The 19,838-nt window shown below is 32.1% G+C and overlaps 2 protein-coding genes across 3 annotated transcripts in view; one reads left to right on the top strand and one right to left on the bottom strand.

Moving 5' to 3' along the window:
- The window catches only part of TECRL (trans-2,3-enoyl-CoA reductase like), a 123,637-nt gene that overhangs the window by 42,456 nt on the left and 61,343 nt on the right, over nt 1-19,838 (bottom strand). For both annotated transcript variants that reach the window (XM_053901512.1, XM_019468704.2), the window contains exons 5-8: nt 11,011-11,126; nt 7,192-7,297; nt 5,805-5,877; nt 1,368-1,411 (exon numbers count right to left, since the gene is read on the bottom strand). In XM_053901512.1, the coding sequence (XP_053757487.1) occupies nt 1,368-1,411; nt 5,805-5,877; nt 7,192-7,297; nt 11,011-11,126 (339 nt within the window). The remainder of the gene's footprint in view (nt 1-1,367; nt 1,412-5,804; nt 5,878-7,191; nt 7,298-11,010; nt 11,127-19,838) is intronic.
- LOC109274889 (exosome complex component RRP43-like) lies at nt 18,471-19,332 on the top strand (the record flags this gene model as incomplete). The annotated part of the gene is given in 3 exon segments (XM_053901817.1): nt 18,471-18,899; nt 18,901-19,110; nt 19,113-19,332. Coding segments are annotated over 3 exon segments (852 nt in total), but the record flags the coding sequence as incomplete, so codon positions are not given.

The following is a 19,838-nucleotide window of genomic DNA, read 5'->3' as shown; positions in this document are numbered from 1 at the left end:
TACGCACACACACACACACACACACACACACACACACACCCAGGTTTACATGAGACCTTTTAATAAAGTGTGGTGTGTCATTTGTGCCTTGTATGAATGTGGAGTGTAAGTTGTCTAATACAAACTTCACAAAGGATGTAGTCTTATATATGAATCAAGGGAATTTATCAATACATCAGGGACAGGAATCATGAGAGTTAATCTATCAAGGACAGGAATGAGGAAGAACATGAACAAAGAATAGAGTATGCGTTTTTGGTGGAACTATATGGTATATGAAGTAAAATATGTGTCTCATAAAATAATGCATTACAGAAAAACTAAATAATCTTTTGTGCTCAGATGGATGTGTACCCAATCCAAACAATGCATATGTAAATTAAACAGATTTATCTAAATAACTGGATTGAAAACAATTAGAAAAGATCTGTAATTCATTAAAAAAAGCAGATTTTTGTTTTCATTCAGAATTAGTTAATTAACAATTATGCCAAAGTGTTTTTTTATTTTTTAAATTTTATTATTATTATTTTTTAACAGTTTTAATGCTTGTATATTTTTGAGAGAGAGAGAAAGACCAAGAGCAAGTGGGGCAGGGGCAAAGAGAGAGACACATAGAATCCGAAGTGGGCTCCAGGCTCTGAGCTGTCAGCACAGAGCCTGCCATGGAGCTGAAACTCACAAACTGCAAGATCATGACCTGAGCTGAAGTCAGAAGCTTAATGGACTGAGCTACCTGGGCACCCCACCAAAGTGTTTTTTAAATGTTCATCTTTTAGATTCGTAAAACTTTTTGCTGTTAGGGGTTTATAAGTGTGCAGACAATAGGAAGAACTACTAAGTATGATTTTTTTTCAAAGTTTACTATACCTCAAAAATTTTAATCATTCTTTATAGTTAAGTAGAACATTTTGATTAAAATATTTAGAGATTTGGGGTGCCTGGGAGGCTCAGTCAGTTAAGCGCCTGACTCTTGACTTCCGCTCAGGTCAGGATCTCACGACTGGTGGGATCATGCTCCATGTCAGGCTTTGTGCTGACAGCATGGAGCCTGCTTGGGAATCTGTCTCTCTCTCTGTCCTTCCCCACTTGGGCACAAGTTTGCACATATGTGAGCGCTTTCTCTCTCTCTTGTAAAAGTAAATAAATAAACTTAAAAGATTTAGAGAACTAAAAAAAAAAAAGATTTAGAGAGCTAATGGCTTGATTTTGGGAAGTTGTTTGACCTACTTCACTTAATAGCATTAATTACATAATATAAAAAGATATCATATTTTGTACATGGCAAATCCTCAAATATTTGTTTTGCATTTTTAATAACACTTCAATTAGAGCATGAATAGTAAAAAAATATAAATAATACATACCAAAAAATTGATAGCAGATATTGTGACTTGCCGGTTTCCAAATGCTAGAAAGTAGGAAAAGAAGATGTAATGCATGCATTCACATTTTGGATTGTCTTGCTATAAACATAATTGAAGCAGTGTTTATTGGATATTACTATTCTCTAATCCAAAGTACTATGCTGTATATAATTGACCTTTTGGGGTAATACATTTGAACTTTAAAAGAATGAAATATTTTTGCTTTCCACATGAACTTTTCTTCTAGTTACCTAATGATATTTAGAATACAAATGGAATCTACTTTTAATTGGTATTATAAAATTCTTTGAAGGCAGATTTAATTTCTCATTTGTCACTTTAAAAGCACATCATTGATGTATGTGTGTTTCTGTGCCAGTACCATACTGTCTTGATGACTACAGCTTTGTAATCTAGCTTAAAATCTGGAATCATGATGTCTCCAGTTGGGTTTTCATTTTCAGGATTGTTTTAGCTATTCAGAGTCTTTGTGGTTCCATACAGATTTTAGGATTGTTTGTTCTAGTTTGTTCTGTGAAAAATGCTGGTGGTATCTTGATAGGGATTTCATTAAATGTGCAGATTGCTTTAGGTAGTATAGGCATTTTAAAAATATTTGTTTTTCTAATCCATGAGCATGGAATGTTTTTCCATTTCTTTGTGTCCTCTTCAAAATCTTTCATAAGTATTCTATGGTTTTCAGAGTACAGATCTTTTACCCTTTTAGTCAGAATGTATTATGCCAAGCGAAGTAAGTCAATCAGAGAAAAACAAATGTCATATGATTTCACTCATATGTGGAATTTAAGAAACAAAACAGATCAACATATAATAAGGGAGGAAGAGAAGGAAGGGAAACAAACTACAAAGAACTCAATGATAGAGAACAAACTGAGGGTTGACAGAGGGAGGTGGGTGGGAGATGGGCTAGATGGTTAAAGGGTATTAAAAAGGGCACTTGTGATGAGCACTGGGTATTGTATGTAAGTGATGAATTACTGAATTTTACTTCTCAAACCAGTATTGCACTGTATATTAACTAAAATTTAAATGAAAAGAAAAGGAAAATTATTCCTTTATAAATAAATAAATACATACATATCATACGGCCTAATATATGATTGCATTTGATCATATGTCTTGTTTTTTAATGTTTAACAACAAAAAGAGACATGCTAATAATATTTTTTTCATTGATGTTTTATGATAGGTAATATTTTAAGTATTTTATATTTTTCATCTAGAAACAAATATATGAGGTAAGATTTAATGTTCTCATCTTAAAGAAAGATATAGATTATATCAGTTCCCAAATCATATATGAGTAATTAATAAATTAGAATTTAAGATAGTATCTTAAAGTCACCTTTCTGATGGCAGAAAAGTTGTAATATAAAAAAGTACTAAAATTGAAATTTTCTGATAAGCTCATCAGCTGTATTAATAGTTGCATTTTTTCTAGATTTATGTGAGGGTGTGTACATATAAATTGTATTTATGTAAACACATTTACAAATAAAAAATATAATGTCTCATTTTAAATCTTGCATATTTTATAAGGATATATTTAAAGACTTTTCCAATACTATTAAGCATTCATTGTAAAATCTATGACAGCATATGCATTATAATGTGTAATATGGCTAGCTCTAAACATTAAATATTATCTAATTGCTGCATAATTAGTGTAACTTTAATTTTATGTATGATAAGTAACACAACTTCAAACATCTTTCTTTGTAAGACATTTATAGAAGTTCTATTTCCATGGGCTAGAAATTTGAAAGTATAATATAGTCAAAAGTTATATAAGTATTTATGTATGAATATATATATATGTATATTCATATATAAAACATGTAGAATTATTGGCGATTTTGTTTTTATAAAGTACATGTATCTAATTATGAAATAAAATACATTAATGGAGAAAATTTGGGAAATAGATAAAAGTACAAAGAGAAATAAAATGCATAAAAATCCCATTATCCATTGTAAATCTATTAAAATTCAGATTTTCCCTTGGAAATATACATATTTTCTCCATACTTTTTATAGTATGTGGTAAAACATTCTTATAATCAATTATTCTTTAATATCTCTTTGCCATATAACTAAGCACATTTACCATATAATTAAACATTCTTCTATAGCTAAATCAAAATATTTTTTTATTTGTACCTACTATTAGACAAAACTTCATTCATTCAACAATACTTATTAAGAATTTATATAATGGGCACTATACTATGTGCTTGTGATAAATCAATTAAACTTAAGCCAAAAGCAACTCTTATCTTAATAAAAATTATTGTCTGACAAGGAAACAAATAATAATCACAAGATAACAAATGAAAGTTTGCAACCCTGGTAAGTGTTACTAAGAAAGACCTATATAGTATTTAATGTAAGAGCTAAAATGAAGGATTTATTTTAATCGAGGAGATCAGGAAGGACTGTCTGAGTACATGACTGCACTCTGATTTAGAAAATGAATAGATACTAACATACACAAGAGAGGGGTTCAGAACATTTCATGTATCAGGACAGTGAAGATATACCTTCTTTTCATTTTTTAATGAGAATAAATAACTGTATGATTAAAACAGGTACTGGGACAGAGATTATAATTTTTAAATATTTTAAATGTTTATTTCCAGTAAGCAAACTTACAGATAGTATAACTTGAAACAAACTTTCCAGAAAAAAATCTAGCCATCATTAAAATTTTCTGTAATATTTTTATAATTTTTATAATATTTCACATTTTGAATTTTTACAAAGGCCATTTTTCCTTGCTAGCTGCTGATACTAGACATATGTATTGAATTTTCTGAACATATGCATACAGTTTGCAGTTAATGGAATATGCCTGCCATTGGGCAGTTTTCAATTATGACAATTTTTTTCCTATTTACTTTTAAATATTTTTGAGAAGTAAGAAAAATGACCTCCTTAATGGTATATGTGTCAGAAATACATAATAATATGTTGTGTTTTATTTAATGTGTGTAAATGTACAGATGCCATTAATTTTATGCAGTCAAATTTGTTGAGAATAGGGCTTCTCTTGATATTCTCAAGGTATTCTCATGATATTCTCATGAAAATATTCTCATGATATTCACTTTCCAGCTGGGATCAGCATTATAGGGCTATATATATGTTCACGGAATTTGATTCCTACTTACACCTTATGCATTTGAGAGTCTTGAGCCAGTAAAATTAGATTTTCAGGGTCTCATTTTCCTAATCTGTAATAGGGACTATTAACACATCATAATGTTTCTTAATGGCATTTTTACATTTCTTGACAAGCATTTCCTTTTCAATAAATACTTTACATATGTTAATAACAATCAGCCTCTATTTTGTATCACATATGTGAATGTAACATTTTTCAGAGTCTCCTCTTCTTAAATATACTATGGAGCAAAAGTATCTATCTGTTAATGTTCTGAAGTTAGTAGGTAAATATTCTGATAACATATCTTTAAGTATCAGAGTTATAAGATGTTAGGAAATTTCTCTCTTCAATATTCATAGTCGTTAGTATTTGGAAGAATTAAAGTTTTGAACATTGCAATGATATACACTTAGCAATCTTGACTAGATTTCTTGATCTTAACAAAGATTCTGTGTTGGTACTTCAAGTATGTATTAAGACAGTTTAACTGATTTTGTAAAATCTAAAATGAAGCTTGAATACTCTATTCATTTCTATTTATTTCAAACTTTAAAAACACCAGAAATAGATCACAAAAAATAATTATCAATTAAATTTGAAACCTCAGCCCTTTCGCACTAGAACCCCGTGTGTGCCTTGTGAGCTGCAGCAAAAGCTGAGGAGACAAAGTCCAGAGTAAATAAAAGAAATGGAATCCTTTGTTAGGTACAGCTATTTCCCTCCAGTTTTAGGAACTGAGAATTTAGGTTTGGTCCATTGTGCTTTCCAACAAATTGCTTCAGCTGAGTCGATGGCCAGGATATTTTATAAAGTTATAAATAGAAAATAGTATGTGAAAGAAACAAATTGCTTCTTACTGAATTATATTTAATATTTTAACTACATATTTATATTAATTGTTTATTTTTTAAATCCTGATAGTTGATTTCATGTGATTGTGTGATGATACAGAATTTTTCTTTTTAATCTTCACCCTTTCATTTTTACTATCTGTCACTTTGGAGATTTACAACCAACTCATATATTTGTTAGAGTTCCTATGGAAAGAAAATAAACCAATGTCAAAATGGTCTTTAAGTATACATAAAAATTTAATGGAGGATTATACAGAAGCAACTTAAAATTGACATTTTTTTCATTATTTGCTTATTTTTTAAGTGTACCATGTTTCATAGCTTCTGTGTAGTTTAGAAGAGAGTCTTGATGTTGGCAATTTAGTATGGATTTAATTAGAAAGAAATCATACATACATGGTGGTGTATACTGTGGGTGATTAATATAGTAGGCAATCCAAGAAGTAAATCCCCAATAAAAGGCACAGCCCTGCAAATAAAACATAATAAAAGTTAGGGAATATATATATATATATGTATATGTATAATATGTATATATTATATACTTATATGCCAATATGTATATATTATATACTTATATGCCAAACTGAAGCTTTTTTTAATATGAAAAATGGTATAAAATGGTCTAAGCCAGATAAATGAAACACTTCCTCACCCAATGAAGTAGCATTTTACAAGTACCTATTTGATACCACTAAGGAAATGCATTACTTTGCTCAATCCTTATTAATATAAATGGGAATTTAGGATATAAGACAAATGTAACAATATATTTTAAAAATATCTTTCAAGAGTGGTTTTGTCGTATCAAGTAATATATATGAATGAAAGCATAAAATAATAATGTATTACATAAAATATATTAATATTCATTTTCCATCAGTAAATGCATAAAATAATGAGTTATTTAATCATTAGTAAAACCTGTCTTGATAGAATATAAAGGGAAATGTCCTAGTTTTAAAAGTCCTAGGCTGTAATACTGATCTTGTACTGATACGATAAATCTTAGTGTCTTCTGCAGAATAGAAGCAGCTAGTCTAAATGAGTTTTGAGGTTTCTAAGAGTTTTAGGGTTTATTGTTTTAATACAATGACAACAATAGAATGGCTTGTTGAAATTTTTACAAAACAGGTATTCGCCAAAAAAAAAAAAAAAAAAACCCAGGAAATCTTCAATAAGGAAATACTTCCTATTGAAAGTCAATATTAAATTGGAATTAGTACTGGAAAATTGAATTGCAGTATGTTATATCATGTACATTTCCACTTTAATATTTCATAAAACTTCCCATTTTCTTGACAGCTCTTTGATGGGATGGTTATTAACTCCTGCATTCACCATTTTTGGAAGAGCAAAGACACTGTCATCACACTGACAACTGTCATCAATACAGAATGTAGTTTCATCATTTCAAATATAGGTCACACAGACCTATATTTACACAAAGTTCATATATGACATCCCTCCTCTTCAAGTGGCACTTAAAGAGTCTGAATTCAATGCTAAGTACTTCCAAAATCAAATGTGCCTGAGCATATGTGGCCTGTAACATAAAGGACATGGCAAATCTTTTATGTAGGGTCATTGGTTGAGGGCAGCTCCAGTGAAAAAGGTCACGGAGGAAGTGGCATTTCAGGAGCAGAGGTTTATGATGTGCTGATACAGTTGAATGGAAGAATCTAAGCATAAGGGAAATAAAGATGATTGCATTATTTTATGGATGGCCCAATACACAAAATTTCTCAATAGTAATTAAAATGACAAAACATATCAATCCCACCTTTATCAAATTTTTCAAAGGTGTATGTCCTGCAGAAACTTTATGGACAAATAAGGTTTCCAAAAGATAGCGGATATAGTGTATACAATGACAGAAGCAAGCCACACTAGAAAGAAGATAAAAAATGAACATTAAATTCACTTCCAAAGGTCTGGCTTGCCTTCTGTATAAGACGTTTTATTATTTATTTTTATTTAGTTTGCTACAATATTTATTAGGAAATGTTTCTAATAATCAAACACTAATGTTTATTTCAATATTGTTACACTAGAAATTTCTAAATTTATTTCACAATAAAAGTACTATTACAACACTTTCTATAAGTTTACTTCTGATGACACTCAAAATATTTTATAATACCAGTCGTAAGCTATATGCTCACACCTACCCCAAGAATACATAAAACAATAGATGGACTCATATCAAAATGCCTCAAGAATGAAGCAGAAAATGTACACTTTTGTTTTGTTTGAGTATGGTTGACATACAATGTTGTATTAATTTCAGGTGTACAACATGGTGATTTAACAAGTTTATGCATTATGCTATGCTCACCACAAATATAGCTGTCATCTATCATCATACAATGCTATTACAATATCATTGACTATATTCTTTATACTGTGCCTATTACTCCTGTGGCATGTTTATTCTGTAACCGGAAGCCTGTGTCTCCCTCTCTACTTAACCCATTTTGCCCTCCCCCCCTTTCTTCCCTTCCCCTCTGCCACTTGCTACTACATGGATAGACCTAGGCTATTATGCTTAGTGAAATAAGTCAGATTGGGAAAAACAAATACCACATGATTTCACTCTGTGGAATCTTAAAAAAAAAAAAAAATGAAAACAAAAACACAACAAAACAGATGAATAAACAAACACACAAAAAGCAGAATCAGACCTGTAAATACAGAGAACAAACTAATGGGTGTCAGAGGGGAAAATTTACAAGTTTTAAAAATATCCAAAACCTACTTAGACTTCATTTGACATTTTATAATATTCAGAATAACTTTTTCATTGTTTGGTTTTCCTTCAACAAGAACCACACATTGAAAAAGTTTGAACTTCATTTTTTATGGAGTCAGGACAGCTTTTTTGTTTTGTTTAGTTGGTTTTATGTTTGGTTTTTGCCTGCCTAACAAATTGGAATGTCTTGTTTATCTCTGAGTATTTGTTTTGTTGCTGTTGTTCTAAGTTAACATCTCTCTTGCCATTTATGAAACTATTATTTTAAAAGTAAATGTCAGATGTGATTTACAGAAATATATATTCTTCCTTATGCTTAAAATATATTTCCATTAAAATCTGTACTGCATTTGTTAAAATCCTAAATTTCGAAAACTGACTTCTATTCAAGATAATCAATATGGATCAAGAATTGCATACTTAAGCCAATAAAGTTTGAACATAAAGATCATGTCATTTACTCTATGTAAAATCAAACACTGATTCTTCCCTGGGAGTTTATTTTAACAAAATGAATTAGTGATTTCTAGTTAATGATATCAGTGACTTTAGGGAAAACAAACACAAATCAACCTGGCTAAATCCCAGGGAATTTATTATTGTTCATTAATTCATAAAAATATAAGTTTGCGTCTATCAGGAGAGGGGCATGTTCTATGTGTGTATATCTATGAGTAACAGACGAATTCTGTGAGAAGTGAGAAAACAAGTGTGGATATCTGGGGGCAGAGCTTTCTAGACAGTAAGAAAAACAAAAGTGAAGTTCTAATTTAGGAAGATGTCTTATGAGCTTAAAGGATTGATGAGGGAATCAGTATCTTTCCTACCTTGTTGGTTCTTTGTTAGGAGTATTTCTATAAATCCTTGAGTGAGAAAATTTTCCATTTTATAAGAAAGCATAAAGTGAGGTTATGCCCAGCTATGTAGCAGATCACTAAATAAGAAATTTTAGTTCAAGCCATGGTTAAATTAGTTCACTTATTTTTCTGCTCCTACAAAGCACCAAATTTCTTTGTACCACAAATAATTTCCACATGAAGATTTGCTAGTTAAAATCTGACTCATCCTTCCAGAAAACAAAGAAAATGGTTGATATGCCACTTGCTTAGAAAAGCCAGCTCAGAACTCCCATCCAAGTTAGGTTCTTCTCTTTTATAATCTAAAAGTGCCCAATGTAAAATAAATATGTTTGTAATTGGTTCATCCTTCTAATCATTCAAAACACTTTTACTGAGTACTTCTTTTAAACCAGGTCATGTTAAACAGTGACGATAAACTGAACATGAAAGTAGACCCATCATAGAACTTTGTAGAGGGAAAGATACAAACAAGTGATTATGTGAACATATAATTTTAAAGTAATAAATTGCATAAAGGAAGAACATTTCAGTAGCATGCTTATCGTACAAAGAATAGGAATGGCCACCCACAGTAAGAAATACTGAACTTTTTTTGAAGTTTAAATAAGAAAGAAGAAATGAGTAATTGGGATGGGAGAAGAGGGATAGCATGTGTAAATGTCCTTGTGAGAAAGGGAACATGGTAGGTATCAGGACAAGAAAGACCAGTGTGGCTGTGGCAGAGAAATTAAGGGTAAGGGAAAGCTTGATTTGAGATGAGAAAGTCAGAAGTGAAATCACTCTCTATCTTCTAGTATTCCTATGACCTAAATTTTGCTTATTTTTTTTAAGTTGATTTATTTTGAGACAGAGAGAGAAAGGGAGAGAGAAAGGGAGAGCATGTGTGAGTTGGGCAAGAACAGAGAGAGAGGGAGAGAAAGGATCCCAAGCAGGCTTCACGCTGTCAGAGCAGAGCCCCAGGTGGTGCTCGATCTCACAAACTGTGAGATCATGACCTGAACCGAAATTACGAGTCAGATGCTCAAATGACCGAGCCACCCAGGCTCCCCTGAATTTAGGCTTTCCTTAAATTTTGTTCCTTATTTCACTTAGAGTTTAGTCATTAAATCAGGTTCTTTTTTTTTTTCTTAACAAATTGCTAACACTACATTTCAGTTTAGCATCTTGAATAATTATTCTTTCTCTTTAATTTGGTAGTAAGCTGAGAGAAATACAGAGACAGGCAGAGACAGAGAGACAGAGAGACAAAGATTATTTTCACAGTATGCTATATATTCTGCTTTGATAACTGCCCTCATCCTTTTGTGTACCTTATTTTTACTTTTCACTTTAAAGTAAATTTAATTTTGGATTTTGACCAACTAAAGGTAACTTATAAAACTTTTTCGGGGGGAGTGCCTGGGTGGCTTAGTTAAGTGTCCGACTTGGCTCAGGTCATGATCTCACAGTCCGTAGGTTTGAGCCCCCGCGTCGGGCTCTGTGCTGACAGCTCATGGCTTGGAGGCTGCTTCAGATTGTGTCTCCCCCTCTGTCTGCCCCTCCCCCACTCGGGTTCTGTCTTTCTCTCAAAATAATAAGCGAATATTAAAAAAAAAGTAAACCTATTTTTTCCTGTTTAAGTGTCATTGTTTCTTTCCTACAAATTTTGCCCATATTTTTAGAGAAGTATGTATTTTACTATATTTTATTTACTATTACATCTTCAGCCCTATATATGACCTCTCAACTTTATAATCTTAACCTTTTTGTGATATTTTTAAATTTCCAGATTTCTCCTACTGTGATCATTATGAACTTATATTACCTCCACTTTAAGGTATATTTAATAGTTCTTTGTATATAAATTTGCAAGTTGGTGTGTATACATTATTTAAAGTTACTTAAAATATATTTCTATAACTGTCATCCTCTTTGAGCTTATAAACAACCTTAATATCTGTGTGCTAGTTTTATCTCCTCCTAACCTATAGATATGATACGTATTACTTACTGTACCACTGGGTGGCGCAATCTTCTAGAGCTCTCTTTCATGTCATATATGTATGGGATCCTCAAATAAAAGAGGAGATATATCAGCAAAGGTCCTGTGTATTCAGCCAAAAATACCTGAAAGAAGGTGATATAAATAAAAAAATAATAGAATGTTATTAAGATTTCCATGTAAACATAATAAGCATGTCCACCGGCAGCCTACTGAATGAACTGGTAAATTGGATAGGTAGCATTATCTATTATTTAAAATGTATTAGACTGTGTGCTAACAAAATTAACAAGAAGTCTTCCTTGGAAGAACTAGTAAAGACTTAAGGAAAGAACAATTATCAATGGTGAATTTAAAATAAAAATATTGGGGCACCTGGGTGGCTCAGTCGGTTGGGTGTCTGACTTCGGCTCAGGTCATGATCTCACAGCTCGTGGGTTCGAGCCCTGCATCGTGATCTGTGCTGACAGCTCAGAGCCTGGAGCCCGCTTCAGATTCTATGTCTCCCTCTCTCTCTGCCCCTCTCCTGCTCACACTCTGTCTCTCTCTCTCTTTCTCTCAAAAATAAATAAACATTAAAAAAATAATAATAAAAAAATTAAAATGTTGAATTTAATGTAATGATTTCTTCACAAAGGAACTTTTATTTAACTAATCAAACCATTATAAACCTATTTCTTTGTGTCTCCTCAGTCCCATATACATTCCATCTTCTATGTAAACTGTCTCTGTCACTGAATGGAATTGGCTACAGTATCTTTTTTTTTTTTTAATCTTTATATGGCTGTGTCATCTTGAATTCAATTGATTTGACACTGATTCAAATAGAAATAATTTAGTTCTTTCTTTTGGAAATTTTAGACCTTGATTCTAATGAGTCTAAGTAGGTAGTTGAAAGGATTGTCTTCTGAATTCTGAAACAGAGTCAACCATATATGTGGAGAGAGATATCTGATCTACAGAGAAATAATCATAAGATTTGGAAAGATAAGTGGAAACAAGGCGTTTGATTGCATGAAGTTTCACCAGCTGACTATTTTTCTGATAGTTTTCTAAATCTTATAACTGTCCATTATTTGGTTTTGTTTTGATGCTAAAACAAGATTAAAGTCACTCTCTGGAATTTCAGAGAGAAAAAAGGAAAATAATTTACCTCTGAGTGTTCAAAGAGAAAGGATACAAACATGACAATGATAAATTCAACTGCCATTACTGCTTTGCTTTGTCTTTGCCAATTTTCATCATTTTCTAAGAAAGAAAATGTAAAGCTGCACATGTTTTACTCAAATATACAGGTGTGCACATTGATTAAAAATTATGTTGTTATCTCTTGTGAGAATTTTATGTAACTGCATCTTTATAATATGATATATATTCATATATTATATATAGAACTATATATGTATATATATATATATATACACACGTATAAATATTTATATATGTAGGTTTATTTAGATTTTTTTTTCATTTAACAGTATTTATCATCTCATTAGCCAAAAAAGACTTTTATATGAGGGTAACATGCAACATCTGACAAATTCAGTGTCAAACAAACCTTTTACTGATGGACTATATTAATTTATGGCATACAACATGCCTGATTATTCAAATGTAAAGAAAAAAATGTTTACTACTTTTGAATGTCTGATAATAGAGTCTGGTTAATATTCCAGAATAATTAGAATAATTGTTCTATTAAAACAAAATATTCAAAATATTTATTTCAATGCCATCTGATCTAGTCAGGTCAATTCTGAGCAAGTCTTCCAGTAATATATCAGTAATGAAAAATGTTATGAACAATAGTTAACCTTGATCATATGTCACTCTTTATTAAGTTAATAAAAGTGCTATCACAAATATGAAGTTTCTTTGAATCAGGAAATTAAACTACAGTTTTATCTCTATCATACCCTAAAAATAAATCAGGAGAATCTGCTAGCTTACAGTAATATGTTCTAGGACGCCCAATATTTTATCACAAATATTGTGCACTTGAAACATGGGGGTTAAAATAGTACCAAAGTATGAAGGCTGTACCCTGACCTGAAAGCATTAGAGAATGATAAGAATAATTTTTGGACAATGCATTTTTAAAAAAAAGTCTATCTGGGTGCAAGTAGAAAAAAAAAGGAATAGAGGTGTTTTATTAAACCCAGAAAGTAATAAAAAAGTAGTTTCAGAATAAATAAAGAGCCAGATAGAGAAAAATAATAATTAGACACACTTCTGAAAAAGGATTTTTTCTTCTCCTACTAAACAAGAACAAATTCAAAACCAAAGCCAAAGAAACAAATAAATATGCTGCTTATAAGCCCCAGCAAATCAGATGAATTTACAAAGACTAGGAAGTCCATTATAAACCAAAATTTACTGGAAATTATATATTCAAAATAAGCATATATACTTTTTTTTTTACTTTGAAGACACACACACGCGCACACACACACACACACACACACACTACTTTTAAATTCCAACTTGTTTCCAATATCATTTTCTTGCTTTTGCTTTATAGAATGTTCATTCACTGTATTGAACTAATGTATGGCTCAAAATGTAAAATTCAATGATACTAGGAAAGCTAGGTAATTGAGATTTGTTTTTGGAACTTATGTGGAATATTCAACTTGGGATATGTCTAAATTGAAAAAGGAGGAAGACAATGAGATGTTTTAGAAATATAAATTGAAACACACAGCTGCAATTGTTGCAAATTGATTAGAATCTTTGTGCTTAGACTATGCTTAATGCATTTCATTCTCTCTTGAAAAAAAAAAACTTTTTAGTCCTATTATTATTAGGATAGTGTGGACTTCATATCTTTTTTTTTAAATATCAGTTGAGGGGCGCCTGGGTGGCTCAGTCGGCTAAGCGGCCGACTTCGGCTCAGGTCATGATCTCGCGGTATTGAGTTCGAGCCCCGCGTTGGGCTCTGTGCTGACAGCTCAGAGCCTGGAGCCTGTTTCGGATTCTGTGTCTCCCTCTCTCTGACCCTCCCCCATTCATGCTCTGTCTCTCTCTGCCTCAAAAATAAATAAACTTTAAAAAAAAATTAAAAAAAAATTTCAGTTGACAGTTGAAAACAAAATAAATTGCACATTTCATAGTTGTTGAAAATTACTGACAAAATAATGTAGTGTTGACCTTAACCTTCTAATGATGGGAGAGCTATTAAATTATGAGAGCATTTCCCAATAGTAATATCACTTTTTACTGAATGAGAAGTATTGAAGCTAATATAATACTTCAAGAAGTTTTTCTCTTAATTTAACCATTATATGAATAATATGTAATGGAGAATTTTATTCTAGGTTATTCAAATAAACACTGTAATGAGATCAGCAAGATAAATTGATCAAAATATTTTTCAGTGTTCAAAGAGCTACTGAGTCATTGAAGAATTAGAAGGCCAAAATATTTTAATCAGGACTCTGGAATAGTGATTGAATCTAGGATGTGAGGATATGTCTCTTTCTTTTTAATGTTTATTTTTGAGAGAGAGAGAGAGAGAGGGAGGGGGGCAGAGAGGAGGAGACAGAGAATCTGAAGCAGGCTCCAGCCTCTGAGCTGGCAGCACAGAGCCCAATGAGGGGTTTGAACCCATGAACCATGAGATCACGACCTGAGCCGAAGTCAGCCGCTTAACTTACTAAACCATCCAGGCGCCCTTAGGATATGAAGTCTGATAGCACCCTGGAAAGAAGACTAAATTTTTTGAGGGTGCCTGAGAATGGAAGGACAAAAATTGTTGGTTGGTATTTTTCAAAGACAGAGATAGCCTTATAAAATCTCCAGGTTTTGGGTTGAGACCTAGAAGAGTTACACCCTAGGAACAATGATGAAGCAGGAGTAGATCTGTCTTTATAGGTGCTAGAGCTCAGCCTGAAATCATTTCAATCATCAATTGGATTAAGATGACCCAGACCAAATAACATCATTAGTCCTTCTGCAGGAAGATAAGTCAGTTTGAAAAGAAGTTAATATCATTCTATGCCTCAAGTTATCTTTACAAGTTTTTCATACACATTTTTCTGCACTAGGTCAGAAATGTAAGGGTGTAACAGGAGTAAAGACATGTAATCAGGGGCGCCTGGGTGGCTCAGTCGGTTAAGCGTCCGGCTTCAGCTCAGGTCATGATCTCAAGGTCCATGAGTTGAAGCCCGGCCTTGGGCTCTGGGCTGATGGCTCAGAGCCTGGAGCCTGCTTCCGATTCTGCGTCTCCCTCTCTCTCTGCCCCTCCCCCGTTCATGCTCTCTCTCTCTGTCTCAAAAATAAATAAACGTTAAAAAAAATTTAATAAAAAAAAGACATGTAATCAAATCCAAAGAAACAACAGACATTCGAAACAGATAAACTGAATATCCACATAACAGAATTATCAGACACATACATTTAAAAAATGATCTTTGTATGTTCAAAGAAATAAAAACCAAAGTTGAGAATTTTAGCAGATAGTTGAAACCTCTCAGAAGAAAAATATGGAAATGGGTGTGTGTCCCAGGAGAATACAAAGAGAATAATGGAAAACCAACTGTTAAAGAGATTATGATAATTTTCAAATAAAATATTTATACAAAACAGAAGACTCAGATTACACTCTAAACCCAAAGCGGGATAAACAGAAACAATCATAACTGTATCATTTTCCAACAGTGATAATCAAACAAAAGACAAATTTCATATGAGCCAGAGAAAAGGCACATTAATTTCAGAAGACTGTAGTGGACTTTTAGAAACAAGGGAGTCAAATATCAAAATAATGAAATTTTGTGAAATGAAGACAAATATAACTGCCAATATGGAATTATTTTTTCCCGTAAAAAGTATTTTCCAAAATAAATGTTAAATGAATATATTTAGAATGAATATGACAGAACTAGAATAAATTACTAAAGATATTCTTCAGGAAGAATGATAATGACCACAGTTATAAGAGCAGCATTAGAGGTACTAACTAAATTACAGTGAAAATGATAAATCTAAATAAATATTGGCCATATAAAATTATAGTAGTTGGGGTGTGCCTGGGTGGCTCAGTTGGTTAAGTGTCCAACTTTGGCTAAAGTCATGATCTCATGGTTTGGGAGTTCAAGCCCCCTGTTAGGCCCTATGCTGACAGCTAAGAACCTGGAGCCTGCTTCCGATTCTGTATCTCCCTCTCCCTCTGCTCCTCACCCATTCGCACTCTGTTTCTCTCTGTCTCACAAAAATAAATAAACATTAAAAATTTTTAAAAAAATTTATAGTTGTGGGTTTTTACTTAAAAGTACCTAGAAAATTAAAATATATCACAACAATAGAAGATGAGTCAGGAAGAGCTCAAATATCATAAAGTCATTCAATTATCTATGAAATATCTTCACATCAGCAAACCTAAATTCAACAATGTATATGAATGTTCAATATCTTAAAGATATACGTTATAATCTCTTGGGTAACCAGTAGAATTAGTAAAAAAGAAACCAAAATAACAGCGAGGCTAATAGATAATAAAGTATGACAATTCCAAATGGAGCAGGGAAAATGAAAACAAAACAAAAGGATTGTAGAACACATGAAGCAAATTGAAAGAAAATATTAAGTTGGGTGATAAAATTCAATATCCTTTATAATAAAAATAGACTATGATTAAAATGTAAAACATTGAACTATTATACCACTAGAAGAAAACATAGAAGAAAGCTCCCAGACCTAGGGCAAGACAAAAGTTTCTTCCATATGACAGCAAAGACAGGATCTTTAAATCATTGACAACTTAAATTGCATTAAAATTGAAAACATTTTGCAAAGAAAAAGAAAATCTCATTAAGGGACTGAAAAGACAAACTGAAAACTGAAACAAAATATTTGCAAAACACTTAGCAAAGGACTTTAGAATATAAAAGATAATTTTGAAACTCAAAAGTATGTGCTAAATAAATGAAAACTTATGTTTATACACATACCTACACAAAGATAACAGCTTTATTTGTAAGAGCAAAATATTGAAAGCACCCAAATGTCCATCAGTGGGTGATTAGATAAACAAACTACTACATTCATACAACCAAATACTACTCAAAATAAAAAGAACTGAGTATTGATATATGCAACAGATAGAATGGATCCCAAAGGCACTATACTTAGAGAAAATTAAACATCAATCTAACAAAAGAACCTGTTTAATTCTGTTTATAGCATTTGACACATGACAAAAATATAGAAATGAAAAACAGGTCAGTAGTTGCTCCAGGTTAGGGAAAAGAGTGTGTAAATATAGAGGGATAATATGAGAGAGTTCCTTGTGGCAATGGAACAATTCTGTATCTGATTGTGGTTTTAGATACTTGAATTTTCCCAAGAGATAAATTACACAGAAGTTAGGCACAGACACGAATGAACATAAAAATGGTGACAAGTGAATTTGTTATTTAGTTAATCGGATCTATATAATGAGGATTATTATATTAATCTTTTATCCTAAGTCTTTCAATAAGTTCAATGAGGCAAATATTTTCTCAATAATCTGTGACAGCACACTCTTACTTGATGAAAAATATTATTAAAATCTTAATTTTGACCTTGTAAAGAGACTGTTTCTAAAAAAACCAAAAAACAAAAACAAAACCCAACCCTATGATAATGCCTTTATTATAGGAGCACATTTTAATGTTTTATAAATGTATAAGAATGTTAGGTGCAGTAAAATATTGCTTTTATTGCATAATTTACTTGATATAAAGTGGGTGTGATTGCAATGTAATGTGTATATTTTTAGCATTTAATAGGACTGACTCATTTGGAGCAAAAGATTATGTGAACCATAGGGTTGATTTAAAAATATTCATCCTATTTCCAGAGTTCTCTTTGTCACCTAAATGACTTTCCTCTCAAATAAGCTATAATTTTCTAGTACAATTGTCCTAGAATTCCACCTTAGCACTTTCTCCGCTCAGTGCTTATCCAAATGATGCAGCTGGAATTTTTAATGAACTCACCATTAATGCCACTCGGCTTGACACAACTTCTGTAGACAGAATTCCCTTTTCATCATAAATGTGGACAAAGACTATGAATATTTTAACCTTTGAAGATCAGAATCTGGTTGTCTAAAATCTCCTTTAGTAAAGGTCTGTTGATAACACATTTAAGTATTAAACCCTTTGCTTACATAGTGCATGCATTAATAGGTTCTTTTATAAATATTCTACTTCACAAGGATTCAGAATATTCTAAACAGTGTTTTTGTACAACAAATTAGTACTCAAAGCTGAATCAACAAACTTTGAAAACTAAAGCAACTATTTAACCAATAACACTAAAATATAAATAATGATCTAAATTTAGGAATAATATGTATTAAGGGAGGGTGTTAGAAAAGCAAAAGATGTGACAATATTGTAAGTAATAAATGCAAACTCGGATTTCTCTATTTGAGGATTAATAATAATGAATAAATTGTCCTGTGTTTGGAATAATTTTGAAAACTGAATGAGCACTGCCATCCAGGTGGAAGAGAACTTGGTGAATTCAGAACCACAAGTGTCAACATTGGTTCAATCAGTACTGCAGATGGTTCCACTTTAGTGAAGCTGGGAAATACTACACTAATTTGTGGAATTAAGGCAGAATTTGCAGCACCACCAACGGATGCCCCTGATAAAGGATATGTTGTTCCTAATGTGGATCTACCACGTCTGTGTTCCTCGAGATTGCGGTCTGGACCTCCTGGGCAAGAGGCCCAAGTGGCTAGCCAGTTCATTGCAGATGTCATTGAAACACAGATAATTCAGAAAGAGGACTTATGCATTTCTCCAGGAAAGCTTTCTTGGGTTCTGTACTGTGATATCATTTGCCTTGACTATGACGGGAACATCTTGGATGCCTGTACATTTGCTTTGTTAGCAGCTTTAAAAAAGTGTACAGCTACCAGAAGTTACTATAAGTGAAGAAACTGCCTTAGCAGCAGTTAATTTAAAGAAGAAAAGTTATGTGAATATTAGAACTCATCCAGTTGCAACTTCTTTTGCTGTATTTGATGACACTCTGCTCATAGTTGACCCTACTGGAGAGAAGGAACATCTGGCAACTAGAACCTTAACAGTAGTAATGGATGAGGAAGGAAAAAACTATGTTGTCTTCACAAACCAGGTGGAAGTGGGCTGAATGGAGCTAAACTTCCAGACTGTATGAGCCGAGTGGTTAGCAGACACAAAGAGGTAAAAAAGCTAATGGATGAAGTAATTAAGACTAGAAACCCAAATAAACAACCATCACATTTTGAAAACGGATTTGTAAAAACTGTATTTGTTACACTGTGCACAAACCTTTTATACTAAATAAATATCAAACTACATTCTTCTGGAAAAAAAAAAGAATGTTTAACTCTAAAGGGAAAACTTAAAGCACTGCCGATGATAATGTTGAATGTTGATTGTTGTTGCTGGTAAAAAGGAAAGCTATCTTAATACAGAAAATATTAAAAATGCAGTCACATCACAAATATGGAATAGAGTGTAATCAGAAAACCTTTAAAATTCTAAAAAATATAAAATAATTGAATAGAAAAATAGAATGTTTGTACTATTCTTTGTATATCAGTATCAAAATTATTTATCAAATTAACTCTTTTACTGCCTCTGTCACTAAATATCCCCTAGTATTTCCTCTTACTACTGAAGCTGTTCCATCTATCTATTCCACTACTCATCAATAGTTTAATGCTTGTGAACTAGTGCTAAAGTATGTTCTCTGTTTCTTAGTCCTACATGTCTTTAAAATGTTTTTTTAGGGGCACCTGGGTGGCTCAGTTGGCTAAATGTCTGACTTTGGCTGGGGTCATGATCTTGCTG

The sequence above is a fragment of the Panthera pardus genome, unplaced genomic scaffold (genome assembly GCF_024362965.1).
Source record: "Panthera pardus isolate Hobbes unplaced genomic scaffold, ASM2436296v1 HiC_scaffold_13, whole genome shotgun sequence".
Lineage (NCBI taxonomy): Eukaryota > Metazoa > Chordata > Mammalia > Carnivora > Felidae > Panthera > Panthera pardus.
Note: the sequence above shows the minus strand (reverse complement) of the source record. Positions and strands in the feature narration are given on the sequence as shown.